The sequence below is a fragment of the Podarcis muralis genome, chromosome 18 (assembly GCF_964188315.1).
Source record: "Podarcis muralis chromosome 18, rPodMur119.hap1.1, whole genome shotgun sequence".
Classification (NCBI taxonomy): Eukaryota; Metazoa; Chordata; class Lepidosauria; order Squamata; family Lacertidae; genus Podarcis; species Podarcis muralis.
In genome coordinates this window covers 13,038,273-13,050,738 of record NC_135672.1, presented here as the reverse complement: position 1 = coordinate 13,050,738, position 12,466 = coordinate 13,038,273, and the positions used below count along the sequence as shown (strand labels likewise).

The 12,466-nt window shown below is 56.0% G+C and overlaps 2 protein-coding genes across 7 annotated transcripts in view; both read right to left on the bottom strand.

Annotated features, from left to right (window-relative positions):
* The window catches only part of EPS15L1 (epidermal growth factor receptor pathway substrate 15 like 1), a 37,267-nt gene extending 33,638 nt beyond the window's left edge, over nucleotides 1–3,629 (bottom strand). For all 6 annotated transcript variants that reach the window (XM_077921954.1, XM_077921956.1, XM_077921957.1 and 3 more), the window contains exon 1: nucleotides 3,549–3,629. In XM_077921954.1, coding sequence (XP_077778080.1) covers nucleotides 3,549–3,599 — 51 coding nt within the window. In that variant the 5' untranslated portion in view covers nucleotides 3,600–3,629. The remainder of the gene's footprint in view (nucleotides 1–3,548) is intronic.
* A 1,829-nt stretch (nucleotides 3,630–5,458) lies between these two features.
* On the bottom strand, nucleotides 5,459–12,465 carry CALR3 (calreticulin 3). The gene is made up of 9 exons (XM_028713767.2): nucleotides 12,310–12,465; nucleotides 10,824–10,925; nucleotides 9,769–9,972; nucleotides 8,823–8,917; nucleotides 7,594–7,803; nucleotides 7,156–7,269; nucleotides 6,421–6,564; nucleotides 6,026–6,118; nucleotides 5,459–5,663 (listed from the first exon to the last, which is right to left on the bottom strand). The coding sequence occupies exons 1-9, from the start codon at nucleotides 12,407–12,409 to the stop codon at nucleotides 5,475–5,477; spliced, it is 1,251 nt and encodes a 416-aa protein (XP_028569600.2). The 5' UTR covers nucleotides 12,410–12,465; the 3' UTR covers nucleotides 5,459–5,474.
* Nucleotide 12,466: the final 1 nt, after the last annotated feature.

Below are 12,466 nucleotides of genomic sequence, written 5' to 3'. Positions count from 1 at the left end.
CAAAAATTTGGCAGATCCTGCCTGCCCACCTTTCAAACGTCCCTTTGTGCGAAGGACCGAAAGCTGTGCTTTTGTGGGCACAAAAGTTTGGCAGATCCTGCCTGCCCACCTTTCAAACGTCCCTTTGCGCGAAGGACCGAAAGCTGTGTTTTTTGGGCACACAAGTTGGGCAGCTCCAGCCTTGCCCACCTTTCGCTCGGCGGCGCCAGGACTTTGCCAGCACGAGGGGGACAGGCACAACCCCCCCTCCCCACACGCACGCAGAGCTCCGTGCCCCCCTTGCCTCGCCCCACCCCTTCCCCGCATCATCCCCACATCCCTCCTCTTAAGACCATGCGCTCCTGAGAACCATCTGGGTAGGCTTTCCCCTTGCCAACTGCAAGGCCTTTTCTCTCCGTCAACAGCAGGCCGGCCGCTCTGCAGGAATACAAATCAGCCCCCGGCAGACGGGGCTCTCGAGATTTGGGTCGGCGTCCAAGGAGGGAGAGGCCTGGAGAGCGGCTCTCGGCGCCCGGCGGGTCTGGACGGCAGGTGCCCCCACCCCCAGGAGGCAAAAGAGCTCCCTCCCGGCTGCAGCGCCCGCGAGGAGACGAGCAGGGAGCTTGCCTTCTGCAGAGTCAGGCCCCCGGGTCGCCGCAGCGGCCCAGATCGGCTTCCAGAGAGCACTTGGAACATCAAAATACCGGAAATAAAAGCATGCAATATGCAGGTTCTGCCGGTTCGTCCAAAAGTGGCCAAAACCTAGGCGAAGGGAATGCATGCAAATGTCGCAAGGAAAGTCGCCAGTTTCTCTCCTCCCTGAACATGCCCAAAGCTTTGCTCTCTAGCCAAACAGACCTGCCACACTCCAGAACACTAGAATAATAATTAATAATAATAATAATAATAATAATAATAATAATAATTGTACCCTGCCCATCTGGCTGGGCGCCACAGCAATTCGGAGCGGCTTCCGACAAATGTAAAAGCGTACAAAAACACTGAAAATTAAGGACTTCGCTAGAACCAACAGGGGAGGTTGGGTGGGTGCTCTCGCACTCGGGTCCAAAATCCCTCGAGGGAGATCCCTGCGCCCATTCCCGACGCTCGGCCAACAGCAATCCGCTCCAGTTCCCCCCGACAGATCACAGGAGAGACGGATCCCTTCAAGTCACATAACAGGGGGGGCCACAGGACCACCGCGCCGCGAGGGACCCCACGAGTCATCTAGTCCAATCCCCTTCGACGCAGGGGGCTGATGCAGGACTTGAACCCACAACCCCAAGACCAGCAAGCAGGTTCTGGGCTCAGTGGAGAGAGGCTGAGGAAGCTCCTCTGGCCTTCGTGAACCCGGCACTCGCACCCGGCCCTTTGGGGAGTTGTGACACGAGAGATTGCGCAATACCCCGCCCCGCTGGTGACACAACACATCCGACAGGCGGGGCAGGAAGCATGAGGCAGGGCGCCTGCTTGGCCTGCAGAAGGCTCCGGGTTCAATCCTGCGACGGCGTCGCCTGGTAGCGCTGGGAAATAAGGGGGCTTCTGCTAAATGCAGAATCTTGAGGACTAGAATCCTGGTTTATTTTTAAGGAAAGGGCACCTGCTTGGCCTATAGAAGGCTCCTGGCTCCGTCCTCAACAGCATCGCCAGGCAAAAGGCTCCTGAGAGTTGCTGCCGGCCTGTGTGGGCGGCACTAAGCGTGCCCGACGTCCCCCGAGGGCTCCTGGGCGCCTTCTCTGAGCCCCCTTCGACCCTCGTGCCCCTGCAGGTACCTGGGGAATAGGACCCCCTTCCCAACGGGGGTCCGGGAGACTCAAGCCACACTGTCGCCCGAGGAGAGGTGGGTCTCTGCGCCCGCTCAGAGGCGCTCTGGTTCCCTGCGCCAGCGGGCCTGGCGTCGCGTGGGGACGTGCCGTGGAACCGGGACCCCCCCTCCCCGATGGCCACAGAGTCCGACCCCCCACGACGCAGGACTCTCAGCTTTTGAAATACCCCACCCTCAGAGAATACAGGGAACTATAGTTCACCCCTCCCAGAACTACAATTCCCAGGATTCAGGCGGGGGGGCTGTGGGGTGTGCGCATGCCCCACCCTCTCCTGCTTCTGGCTGGTTCAACTCCTGTAGGGCAAATCCGTCAGATGAGTGGGGTACTATTATTATTGGCTTGGGGGGGGGGCGCACAGGGTCAGGTGCACGGCTTGAGGTCTCCCCCCAGCCAGAGGTCTGACTCCTCTCCAGCCCTTATTTCTCAAGAGGGGGTCCAATTATTATTTTTGGGGGGTGCAATTATTATTATTTGGGGGGGAGGTATTCTGCATCTTCCTAAGAAAGGCCCTGGGTCAGGCCCTCTGGAAGGGGGGGGGGTCCTGCCTCCATCCTTCTCTCTCTCTCACACAAACAGCCAGGACTTTCTTGGTAGCGGGGGGGGGGGGGGGCTTCTGCTGGGGGAGACCCTGCCAATACACCACCCACCCCCTGCGGCAGATGGAGCCCATCTGGTGAATGACCCCCACTCCACCCCATGTCGCCAGATGGACGGGGAGCCAAATCCGGGCGGCCGAGCCCTGGGCTGGCTGAGGGTGACCCCCCCCCAGAGCCGGGAGGGTCTTGGGCCCACCTCCCCCCCCTCTCCCCCCCCCCCCGGGACAGCCCTGCGAGGGAGGCTGGCCTGAGTCACCCCTGGGGGGGGCGTGCAAGATGGGGTTGGGGTGGCGGTCTTGGACCTGCCTGCTTGACCCTGGGGGCCTTCCAGACTCCCCTTTCCCCCCCCACCCCAAGACACGGGAGGGGGCCTCTTCCCCAGGCCCAGTGGGGAGGTGAGAGAGAGAGGGAGGGAGGGGCAATCAGAGGGGAGGGGAAAAGGTTTGAAGCCCTCTCTCCCTCCCCAGGCACTTGGGGTGTGGGAGGGGGGGGGCTGTTGCCTGGGGGGTCCATTGGGTGGGGTGGGGGAGAGAGGGTGGGGGGCTCAGACCCCTCTGCTGAGGGGGGAGGAAGGGGGAAAGCTTTGAAGCCCCCCTCCCTCCCCACTTAGGATGTGGGAGGGGGACCTATGGGGGGGCTCAGCCCCTCTTGTGGGGGGTGGGGGGAGGAAGGGGGGAAGCTTTGAAGCCCCCATCCCTCCCCAGGCCCTTGGGATGCGGGAGGGGGACCTATGGGGGGCTCAGCCCCTCTTGTGGGGGGGGGAGAAAGGGGGAATGGTTTGAAACCCCCCTACCTCCCCAGGGATGTGGGAGGGGGACCTATGGGGGGAAAGGGGGGGCTCAGCCCTTTCAGCCCCTCTGGTGGGGGGAGGAGGAGAGGTGGGGGAGGGGGCGCCCCTCCTCCTCCCAGCAAACCCTCCAATGCATATCATTGCGGGGGGGGGGAAATGAGGCGATCTTCCAATTTGGGGGGGTGGGGTGAGGGTCTCCCTGCCTGGCTCAGCCCCCCCCCTGCAATGTGGGGTGGGGGCGCCCCCCAGCTGCTGCCCCCTCCCCTCCGGTGGGGAGGGGTCTCCATGCCCTCGCCCCCCCCACAAGGGCCCCTCCTGGCCCCCAAGGGGACACCCCCTCCCCTCCCCGCCGGCTACCTGCGCCCCGCCGCTGCCGCTTCCTCCGCCGAGGGGGCCAAGCGCCGCCATCTTCCTCCTCCTCCTCCTCCTCGGGGGCGGGGCGGGGGCGGGGCCACCAGGGGGCGGAGTCAGGAGGGAGGCGGAGCAGCGACACCTGCCGGCCGGGATGGGAAGCGGCGACGCCGCAGCCGCCGCAAGAGGAGGCGCTCTTTGCACATGCTCAGGGGCCGTCGCCACCCGCTCCTCTCCCCCTGCCCAACCCAGGCTCAGAGGCGCTCTTTGCATTGCCGAGAAACTCTTGGCACATGCTCAGAGGCAGGGGATGGCACCCCCTCCAACGTTTCTGCCCTGAAAATAGGGACAGCCTATTCCATCCAAAATGTGGTCTGAAGCTCAACATCCAAAACACGAAGATCGTGGCCACTGGTCCCATCACCCCCTGGCAAACAGGAGGGGAAGAAATGGAGGCAGTGAGAGATTTTATTTTCTTGGGCTCCATGATCACTGCAGATGGTGACAGCAGCCACGAAATTAAAAGACGCCTGCTCCTTGGGAGAAAGGCGATGGCAAACCTAGACAGCATCTTAAAAAGCAGAGACATCACCTTGCCGACAAAGGTCCGTATAGTTCAAGCCATGGTTTTCCCAGTAGTGATGTATGGAAGTGAGAGCTGGACCATAAAGAAGGCTGATGGCCGAAGAATGGATGCTTTTGAATTCTGGTGCTGGAGGACACTATTGAGAGTCCCATGGACTGCAAGAAGATCAAACCTCTCCATCCTGAAGGAAATCAGCCCTGAGTGCTCACTGGAAGGACAGATCCTGAACCTGAGGCTCCAAGACTTTGGCCACCTCATGAGAAGAGAAGACTCCCTGGAAAAGACCCTGATGTTGGGAAAGATGGAGGGCACAAGGATAAGGGGACGACAGAGGACGAGATGGTGGGGTGGTGTTCTCGAAGCTATGAACATGAGTTTGACCAAACTGCAGGAGGCAGACAGGAGGGCCTGGCGTGCTCTGGTCCAGGGGGTCACGAAGAGGCGGACACGACTAAACGACTCAACAATAACAACAACATTCCATCCCCTCCAGGAGGCGCTCTTTGCACATGCTCAGAGGCAGGGGATGCAATGCCCTCCAAGGTTTCTCCCCTGAAAATAGGGATGTCCCAAGGAAAAGCAGCACATTCTAGGATCAAATCAGAAACCAGGACGGCTTCTCTAAATCTGGGATTGAAATACAGGAGCCCTTGGGGACAGCTGCCCCCTGGTAATCAATCAAAATCAATACAAATCTGAGGTTCTGCCCCCCCCCCCCGCAAAACCTGCCTACCAAACCCCCCCCCCCTGTCTACGCCCATGTTGTGGCTTCGAGCCCCACGTTGGGCAAAAATATTCCTGCCTTTTCAGGGGGTTGGGCTGGATGACCCTTGGTGTCCCACTTCCAAATCTAGGATTCTGCTATTCTACTAGCAAGCTGTGTTTTGGGCCGCAGCTGCCATCAGCCCAGGATAATGTAAAGATAAAGGATGCCCTTTCCCTGGACACATGAAGGCAGGAGTGGGATTCTCCCCCCAAAAGAAACCTGATTTCTTTGGGCCACATGGCAGGTGGGAGTGGGGTGGGAGAGAGGAGGGGGCCGCTAGAGGGGAGCCCGGAGGCAGCAGCTCCCTGGTTTTGGTTAGTTTGGCCCCCCCTCCCCAAATACACACCCTTTTCGCCCAGGAAAGCAAAGAACATTTGAACGGGGCAGAGGAACTTTGCCTGTTTATTGAACTTTTCCAGAGCTACATTCACTGAAAAGGCCCCCCCTCCCTCTCTGCACCCCTCTCTTCGCAATAAGGCTTTCCCAGGAACATTTGAACATCGTAAAAATAAATACAACCCTTTCCTGCCCCTTCCCTCCCCCAGCCCCAAATTTCCCAGTCCAGGCCTGAGAAGGAGATTCAGAGCTCCTCCTTCTGTGCCACAATCCTCGTCTCTGGGACGGTTTCCCTCTTCTTCTTTTTCTCCTTCTTCTTCTTTTTCTTCTCCTTCTTTTTCTTCTTCTTCCTTTTGGCCTCCTCCTCGGCTTCCCTTCGCTCCCGCTGCTTTTCCTCCTCAATCTGCTGCTTACTCATTTTCTCCTCGGGTTCCTGGAAGGGGGATTGCGGATCAGAACCTGCAGAGTTTTCCGCCCAGCAAACAAGTTCGAGGGAGAATCCTCTCCGCTGCCCACCTCACCTGGAGGAAACTGGGCACCTGGGGGAACCGGCCGGCCCAAGCCCCCCAAACACGGCCCTCCAGTCTCCACTGAGCTGGAAAGAGCCTCGTTTCAGGAGGCAGAGAACCCCCCAGTCAGGGACTAGAGAGGCTGGGGCAACTGGTGCCCACGCCAGGGCCAGCGACCCGTCTCAGAGAGCGGGCGATGCCCGGAGATAGATGTAAATAAACCCAGGAGAGGAAGCTGCCCCCTTTTTTCCCTGGGCCCTGCTGGGTCGGGCAGGACCTCTGATACCTTTGTTTCCCCCCAGGTCTCGTCCCCAAATTCTTCCGCGTATCCTTCGTCATCGGTGATCAAGAAGTTGTCGAAAATGGTTCCCGATCGCACCTGCGAGAGAGTGTCCCTTGTTAGACGCTGCACACCTTGCTCCCAGCCAAAGGTTCCCATTTTTTGGGGACGTTCATGCCCCATTTCGAAAGGCCACCAGAACAAAAAACCACGTTCGATTGTGGGGTTGCCCTGGCGGCCTGGCCTGCCCTCATCCTGGCTCTCCAGCCCTTCTGGGCCGCAGAGCCCACTGCAGATGGCCTCTGGGGCAAAGGAGGGAGAGGAGCTGAGCAGAGGCTGGAGGCTAGTCCCCCCCCCCCCCTGGCCCTTGTGGGGAACAGAAAATGGGAAACCCCACTGACCTGCCACAGGTCCAGGCCGATGACGCTGATGTTCTCGTAGATGGAAATGGTGGCGTCCGGCACGTACTCCGGATTAGCGATTTGCGGGTGAGGCCAGATGCCTTTGAACTTGGGGTTGGGGATCTTCCGGGGCTGCCATTCCCCCTGGAAGAAGCCACAGGATGTTAGAGAACCCCATCGTCCAGCCCGGACCCCGGGGTCCATCTCCCGAGGGCCTTCTGGCGGTTCCCTCCCTGCGAGAAGCGAAGTTACGGGGAACCAGGCAGAGGGCCTTCTCGGTGGTGGCACCCTCCCATCAGATTCCAAGGAAATAAACAACTATCTGACTTTTAGAAGACACCTGAAGGCAGCCCTGTTTAGGGAAGCTTTTAATGTTTGAAGTATTATTCTGCTCTTAATGCTCTGTTGAAAGCCGCCCAGAGTGGCTGGGGAAACCCAGCCAGATGGGTGGGGTATAAATAAATAAATTATTATTAATTATTAATTATCATTATTACAGGGCCTCAGCGCTTGTGGACCAAGCCAGCCATTTCTTCTCGCAATTCAATTTCACTTATGAGGCATCTCAAAACGTCTTGCGGCGCAGTGGAAACAACTGCGATTTAGAAACGAAAGGCAGTTATGCAGAAAGCGAGTTTAAAAGCTAAACCAACAGCTAGACAAATGCAAAGAGCCACCCAGCTTCCATCTCCCAGGGCCCCCCCCCCCCCGTGACTGGAAAAGGAGCTGCCCTACCCGGTAAAGTGGATTCTTGAGCTGGGGGGGCTCCCAGGGGCCTTGCGCCACGACGTCCCAGTCCTTGGGTTTCTCTGCGCTGTTGTCTACAATGTACTCGGGGACGTCCCAGTCCTATTGCAGAGGGAGAAAGAGGGGGAGAGAGAAAATAAGCAAAATTAGCAAACACTGCCCAGGTCTCAGGGAAAGCCACAAGGGATGCGACTCAGCTGTTCATTAAGGTGACTGAAATGCTAGCAGGTGTCAAAGGGGAGGATTGAGAGGCCCAGCTCCTCCTCTGCCCCCACCTTCAGCCCAAAGCGGGATCAGAAGCTGTAAAGACACACCTGTTCTGCCTGGGGGGGTGGGCTCTCTGGGCTTCCTGCTTCTGAGGCCTTAAAGCCAGCAGCTCTAGGGCACAGCTCACCCCCCACACCAGAGCAGGGCGGTAATAATCACCTCCGGCTTGGTGTCCTCTGGGTCGTCGATTTCGGCAACGTCATCCCAGTCCTCCGGCTTCCTCACCGTCGGGTCGTTTATCTTCCGCGGGGGCAAGAAATCCCAGTCGTCTTCCAAGTCGCCGGACGCTACCCTCTTGTTATCGATTTTCACTTCGTACGTGAGGTTGGGTCTTAGAACCAGTGTGTACAGGTGAGTGAATCCGTCCACCTGAACCCAAACGAGAGGGGAAGAGAAACGCGGTTTTCTATCACAGTTGACGTCGCTAAAATGCATTCCAGCTGTGTAGCTGGACTCAGGGCCGCATTTAGGTTTGATGAGGCCCTCAGTTACTGAAGGTAACAGGGCCCTTTATATGTCCAGCTGTCTTTTTGTCAACAACAAATTGTCGCTGTTTGACATCTGAAGGCAGCCCTCCTTAGGGAAGGTTTTAATGCTTAATAAGGGAGGTGGGTGGCGCTGTGGGTTAAACCACAGAGCCTAGGACTTGCCAATCAGAAGGTCGGCGGTTCGAATCCCCGCAACGGGGTAAGCTCCCGTTGCTCAGTCGCACGTCAAAGTGCAAGTAGATAAATAGGCACCTCTCCAGCGGGAAGGTAAGTGGCGTTTCCGTGCGCTGCTCGGGTTCGCCAGAAGCGGCTTAGTCCTGCTGGCCACATGACCCGGAAGCTGTACGCTGGCTCCCTCGGGCAATAAAGCGAGATGAGCGCCGCAACCCCAGTCGGTCACGACAGGACCTAATGGTCAGGGGTCCCTTTACCTTAATGCTGTTTAGGGAAGGTTTAAATATTTAATGCTGTATTGTGTTTTTAATATTTGATGGGGAGCCGCCCAGAGTGGCTGGGGAAACCCAGCCAGGTGGGCAGGGTATAAATAATAAATTGTTATTGTTATAATTAATGAACTCTCTGGACCCAACAAGGGTCACGTGTGCCCATATGTGTGGGTAAGGCTTTCGGGGGTCCTGGCTAGTTCTGGAAGCTCAAAACTGGCCAGCAGAGCTGCAAACGTATGAGAAGCTGCCCTTTTCCCTGCCGTAGGAAAGGCTCTTCTTCAGGTAAAGGCAGGGGGAAGTGACGGGCAGCGAAAGGTAGCCACAACGTCACTTTCCTCTCAGGGCTCCCTATCACCCTTCCAAGGACATGCCCCCGTTCTCCACAAGCCGCTCCCCGATGGACTGCCAAGAAGGATGTTTCAAAACGGAACTCGAAAACGCTTCCCGCACTTACTTTGCAGCGGATCTGCCTCTTAATGGGATAGAGTTTGTTCTTGTGGTTTAAAATGACGTGGACCTTCTTGATGTCGGAGCCGCAGATGTCAGGCCCTTAAAAGAGAAAGAGTCGGGTTTTGCCTCTCGGGCGCTACTTGAAGCTTTCAGAAATTGGATCCCCTCCCGAAACACATCGGATAAGATGCTGGGTATTTTAAGGAACGGTTTCCTAGCCGTTCTGAGCACCGACGCCAAAACACAGCAGGTTACAGGAGCTTTGCAGAAGTGGGAAGGGGGGGGTATCCCTAATGAAATCACAGAATGCGAAGGGGCTCTTGAGAGGTTTTGAATATGTTTTGAGGGCACCCAATGCAGAAATCTGGGACAGACCTGAGGAGATTTCACCCCTCCCATATCCAAGAATCTGCTGATGTTCTCTGCTGATTCTTCAGAGAGGAGGGGCGGTTTCTGCTCTCTACTTATTCCGCTCCAGCCTCACATCAAAGAGAGAGAGAGAGAGACTGAGTGTTAGAGAGAGATCGTGTGTATAGATAAGGTTGCTGCTAAGAGCAGCCACAGACACTAAGTGCAGTTCAGCATTTTCGTTTAGACCTCATTTAGCTCTGTATATAGTTGTGTATTATAGTTGTAGATAGAATAAAGATATTCTACAGAGCTGCTCTCTGAGTCGTTTATACTCTGCTGTGCGACTGCTGTCTTCTTGTGGAAGTGAATCCGGTGCTCACAACTCTAAGCTGTGAGTCCACAGCACTTTGACCTGTTCCTGTGCAGAAGGTGGTCTCTGGAAGTGCTACCCAGCTCGCCTGGCCCAGTCGGGGTTGAAGTGGATGAGTCCAGTTGGTGGCACTGGCTCAAGGGCGATGCTGACAAGACCTGAGATCAAATTGACACCCGGTGCCATTTTTATCTGGCTCTGTTTTTTTTAAGCACCCCAGCCATCTCACCGAACATGACATAATACAAGGATTCCCCGCTCATATTCTTCTGGTCCAGGTCGGAGGGGAAGATTTTCACATATCCGCCACCGCAGTCCATCTTCTGCTCGTGCTTGACCGTGTACTGAATGACCAAGGGCTTTCCTCTGTTGCTGAAGGGCTTGAACCGCGACGAAATGGCATAGAACCTGACGTTCTCCGTCGTCTGCAGACCTGCAACGCACGAGGCAACGTCTCAGACCCACCGGCGATAAATGTGAAGCCTTACCAGTACAGTCAAACCTTGGTTTCCCGACGTTTCGGCTGCCAAATGTTTCAGAAGCCAAACGCCGGAAACTCAGACGTGAATACTTCCGTTTTCGAACACGCCTCGGAAGTCAAACGGATTTTGAGGCATGTTTTTCATTCCCACCCCTCCCATTGATTTTGCAGCCAGCCCTTTGATCCTTGGTTTCCGCACATATCAGAAGTCGAACAGACTTCCAGAACGGATTACGTTCGAAAACCGAGAATCCATGATACTTTATTCCCTCTTCCCAATAATGAGCACAGCTCTGATTTTGTGGGGACTATAATGAGAATGGAGAACACAGTGCTTATTGTCAGTTATCTGTGATTCGAAGCCGCATTTTTGAAACTAATTCGTGCGTATTCAGTTTTGTCTGGCTGGGAATGTGTCGTTGGACTCTGAAAATGCCTCTCCTTTGCCTAGACGCAGAATAAAGAGAAATGTTTCAGCGTATATTTTGGGACTACAATTCCCACCATCCCTGACCATGGGTCCTGTTAGCTAGGGATGGTGGGAGTTGTAGTCCCAAAAACATCTGGAGGGCCGAGTTTGCCTATGCCTGGCGTATGTAGAAACAAACCAACTTAAAAACAATAAAACTAACAGTAACTGCCCCACCCCATGTTTGCCTCTGGTCCAACCCCACACGGGTATGTGGCCCCTGGAAAATGGCTTAGAAGCTAATGTGGCCCTCGACTTTAAAAAGCTTAACAGCAGGGGATAAGTCAAAGCTGATGTCGTGCTGCTAATGCGTCCTTGGAGGACGTTCCCAAACCTTTGTCCGTTTCGCGGTCTCCGTAAAAGCTCCCGGCCGTCAGCCGGAACTTCCCGTAGTTGGATTTGTGCTGAGAGAGCACCCACCTCTCTTTCCATTTTGCTGTTGAGAGAGAAGGGGAGACTCGTCACGACAGGTGGAAACGCAAGCAAAGCCTTAAAACCCTTGGAAAAACACAACCCCCCCCAAAGCCCAGGTGTTCAGTGACACACGTCAGGAAGCCGGAAAGCGAAACACACCTGGGCACTCATGCAATGCACTTGAATTGTACCTGTGTGTCTGTATTTGTGTATCGGTTGCACAACACACTGGTGGTGTTATTATTAATAATAATATTATGCTGGGAGCTGGCCAAAGTGGCTGGGGAAACCCAGCCAGATGGGCAGTATATAAGTAATTAATAATAATAATAATAATAATAACAATAATAATAATAATAATAACAAGGGGTGAAGTTACGGGGAGCCAGGCAGAGCGCCTTTCTGGCTGTCGCACCTGCCCTGTGGAATGCCCTCCTGAAGGCAGCCCTATTCAGGGAAGTTTTTCAAGTGATGTCATATTGAGTTTTTACTGTTTTTTGGAGAGCAAATGACTGAATCCGTGTTGCGAAACGACGCACGTCTAAAAAGTGTGTCCCCAACATGAAAAGTGTGGGAAGCTCTGGGTTTCAACAAGGACCTGGAGAACCTGGGCTCAAATCCAGCCGGCCGTGAAGCTTACTGGGCAATGTTCGGGGCCAGTCCCTGACTCTCAGCCTACCTCAAAGGGGTGTTGTGAGGATAAAATGGGGGGATGCAAGGAGAACCAGGCAGGCCGCCCTCAGCTCCCTTGGAGGAAAGGAGCGGGGTATAAAGGTGACAAGTTAATTAAATAAACGGTGTGGCTGTTGTTTTCTAAATTTGGTAGATTTTAAAGAAACACAAAGTTTTATTGCCCTCTCCATCTTTTCTAATCTCCGAATGGGTTATTTTAAGGCCTCTTTCATTTTTGTGCAGCACCTCGCACTTTTGAAAGCTCTTTCCCCAAGTAACAACGCTTCTTGGTAGCTCGGCTGGCGGAGCATGGGACTCGTGGTCTCTGGGCTGTGGGTTCGAGCCCCATGTTGGGCAAAAGGATTCCTGCATTGTGGGGGGTTGGAGTAGACGGCCCTAGGGGGTCCGTGGGGAAGAGGCTGGACTTGTGAATGCACGTGTGAACGGGCCCCAGACACGGGTCAAGGGGGGGAACACCACCCATCCCTCCGCCCTCCAAGCACAGCCTGGGGGAAAGGCTGGAAGGGGCTGAACTCGCAAGTGTACGTGTGAACGGCCCCCCAGATGCGTGTCAATGGGAAGAACACCGCCCTCGCCGTGCCAGGCTTCCTACTTCCTCCTCCCTCCAAGCAGAGCCTGGGGAAAAGGACGGAAGGGGATGAACTCGCGAGTGCACGTGTGAATGGACCCCCAGACGCGTGTCAAGAGGGAGGCCCCGCCCCTGCCTCCTCCACCTCCGTCCAGGAACTGCTCCCGGAAGTAGACGGTGCCTCGGGCGGGCCGGGCCAGCGCCACGGCCAGGGCAGCCAGCAGCAGCCGGGCGAGGCGGCCCATGGCGAGGCGGAGGCGCAACGGCCACTGAGGGGAGAAGCTGCCGGCGCCGCCGGCACG

What these genes read in the sequence shown, in the direction of transcription:
- CALR3 (XM_028713767.2), bottom strand. Translation starts at nt 12,409, where the DNA reads ATGGGCCGCCTCGCCCGGCTGCTGCTGGCTGCCCTGGCCGTGGCGCTG. An exon ending in AGACCGCGAAACGGACAAAG is followed by an intron (nt 9,973 to 10,823) that starts GTTTGGGAACGT and finishes CGTGCGTTGCAG; the next exon opens with GTCTGCAGACGACGGAGAAC. An exon ending in AGAGGCAGATCCGCTGCAAA is followed by an intron (nt 7,804 to 8,822) that starts GTAAGTGCGGGA and finishes GTTTGGGTTCAG; the next exon opens with GTGGACGGATTCACTCACCT.